Source organism: Tachyglossus aculeatus, unplaced genomic scaffold, assembly GCF_015852505.1.
Source record: "Tachyglossus aculeatus isolate mTacAcu1 unplaced genomic scaffold, mTacAcu1.pri scaffold_67_arrow_ctg2, whole genome shotgun sequence".
Taxonomy (NCBI): domain Eukaryota; kingdom Metazoa; phylum Chordata; class Mammalia; order Monotremata; family Tachyglossidae; genus Tachyglossus; species Tachyglossus aculeatus.
In genome coordinates, this window is record NW_024045090.1 from 854854 (window position 1) to 857231 (window position 2378).

General features: G+C 52.4%; 1 protein-coding gene across 1 annotated transcript; it reads left to right on the forward strand.

The window, feature by feature from the left end:
* The first annotated feature begins 234 nt into the window (after window positions 1–234).
* On the forward strand, window positions 235–1570 carry LOC119923920 (E3 ubiquitin-protein ligase TRIM11-like). Its single transcript, XM_038743090.1, is given in 4 exon segments — window positions 235–330; window positions 513–593; window positions 1167–1307; window positions 1310–1570. Coding segments are annotated over 4 exon segments (579 nt in total).
* The last annotated feature ends 808 nt before the right edge of the window (window positions 1571–2378 follow it).

The window sequence follows — 2378 nt, forward strand, 5'->3', positions numbered from 1 at the left end:
AGCGGAGCAAAGAAAGTCTCTTCCCAGTGTTCTGCAGAACGATACCCGGAGCCACAGCATCCCTTCCCAGTTGCATTTCTCCATCCAGGGCTAAGGACAAAGCTTCAAGCCCAGAGGGCAACAGCACTGATTGACCAGAAGGGAATGTATGTACCGAATTTCAGGACCCCAGCTCTTAGTTTTGGGAATGAAACGGGTGCAGAAGGGATTGATGCAGTGCCCCCACGGAGAGCCATGTTACAGGAACGTGTGGGCGGGGAACAGGTCGGTAGCCCAAACACCAATCTAGTGTCTTCTTTCTCCTTAGGACGTGAGAGGAACATTGCGCAGGTACGTGCGTGTTCTGTGCTCCTAGTGGACGGTCCTAGAAATGAAGGGCCAAGGAGTCCATGTGTCACAGGAGGGGTTCTTGGGATTTTTTTGGAAGAACAAAAAGGAATTGTTTCGAGTGTCAGACTGAGGTGCGAGATTGAAAGAGAATTCCTTATGACAGACTCTTCGTTCTCTCCAAGATTTTGTCAGTGCTGCAGCAATGGCCAAAGACCACCACGTCCTTGGAGTTGACCGCATGCTGGGTCCCTGGGAGGAGAGAAATAGCAAATATGCCAGGTGAGTGGAAGCCCATGGGCTCTTTCTGAGTTAATCCTCTGAGAAATTCCATCCCAAAGGCCAGTCTCACGCAGTACCTACATCGTAAGACCCTGATTGGGACTGTCAGATTGTCGTCTATCACAGCCACCATTTTCCTGAAGGATGGAACGAGGTATCATCGCTCATAGAGGCAACCATGTGTTCACCTGTGGGACTCCACTCTGATGAGCCGGGAGTTCAGGTCCCTAACATTGGGAAGGCGTTGGACCTGAAATCCCTTCGAAATCTCGATTGGCTTCCCACATGAGTTTTCCCTCTCCCAAAACCCTGGCAGAGGGTACTATGGGAGGAGGGCTTCTCTTCCCGATTCCAGTGGGCTGAGAACACACCCAGATGGAGGCTGAAGCGCTGCTCTCACCGCCGCACTGGCTACAAATATGGCCGAATTCCCAAACTTCCTCTTTGCAGGCATTGACTCTGAGTGCGTGCCGCATTTCAATGTCCCCCTCTCTACCGTCAAACTCTATAAACACATCTAAAAGACAGGGATAGCATGTGGTGTAATAAACTGTGACCTTTTCTCTCTCTTCGCAGAGTACATGACCCTGACCTCAAATACAGCCAGTCCCCATCTCATCTTGTCACAGGATCGGAGGAGTGTGACGTTCGTGGAAGCCTCGCAGGATGTGCCCGACTACTAGGACCGATTTGAAAACTGTGGCCGCGTATTATGCTCCCTGGTGCTCATCTCGGGGCGGCACGACTGGGAAATACAGATTGTAGAGAAGCCAGACTCGGAGGTGATGGTTTGTTAAGAGTCGAGGAGCATGAGGAACAACGCGCCAGTTGCCCCAGGGGGCGCGCTTTCACTGATGGCCTTCCAGGCTATAAATGGGGTCAGTTTCTGGATCACCTTCCCCTTCACCTAGCTCACTATGGCCCTACCAATCTGTCGGGCTGGAGGTTTCCTAGATTATAAGGCTGGAGTCATTTACTTCAACCTGTGGGAGAAATACCTCATCCACATCTTCCCTCCTGTCTATTCCTCCAGTCCTCTATGATCCGTCGTCTCCCCTACAGGGCCACTGACCATCGGCCGGGAGTGCGAGCGCCACCTCCTCAGCCGAGATGGAGGTTGACCTCCCCCAACACACTTGCCTCTGCTTGAGTTGGCCTGATACATTCTCCTTCCCGGGAAAGGTTAATCCTTCCATTCCCACGCTCCCCCTCCATGGCCTCGAACCATCCTTCGCCCCCTGGAGATGGGTTCGCCTCGGGAATGGCAAGTCTTCATACGAGAGGGGCCAATTGGTTCCCCTAGAGAGAACCCTAGACGTAATTCCCCTGCTGTCCTCGGCCCGAAACCCAGACAACGGAGCACCAGAGTTCACACAACTCAGATCAAGGCCAATATCTGGATTCTCTCAGGGGAGTTAATTGCGGTAGAATTGAAAATGCAATGGAGACTAGGCCTTTCTTCCTTTCACCCTAGCTAAGCAGAGCCATGGTCTAGCGGGAGCATGGGCTCTGCCATTCATTTATCCTTCTCCCTTGCTTGTTGTCATGCATCTTCCATTCATCTTCCTTCCCCTACGTGACTCCAGACGACGTTTTCCTACCTGGTCGTGGATAGGAGCCCAGCTCAGGGAAGCTTGCGGTGGAGCTACTCTTGCTCCCCTCATTTATCACTATTATCATCATACTTCAGGCCGCTGCCCCCATACTTCAAGCCGCTTCCCGGATTGTCTTTGTCCAGAAACGCTCTGGGCATGTTACGCCCCTCCTCA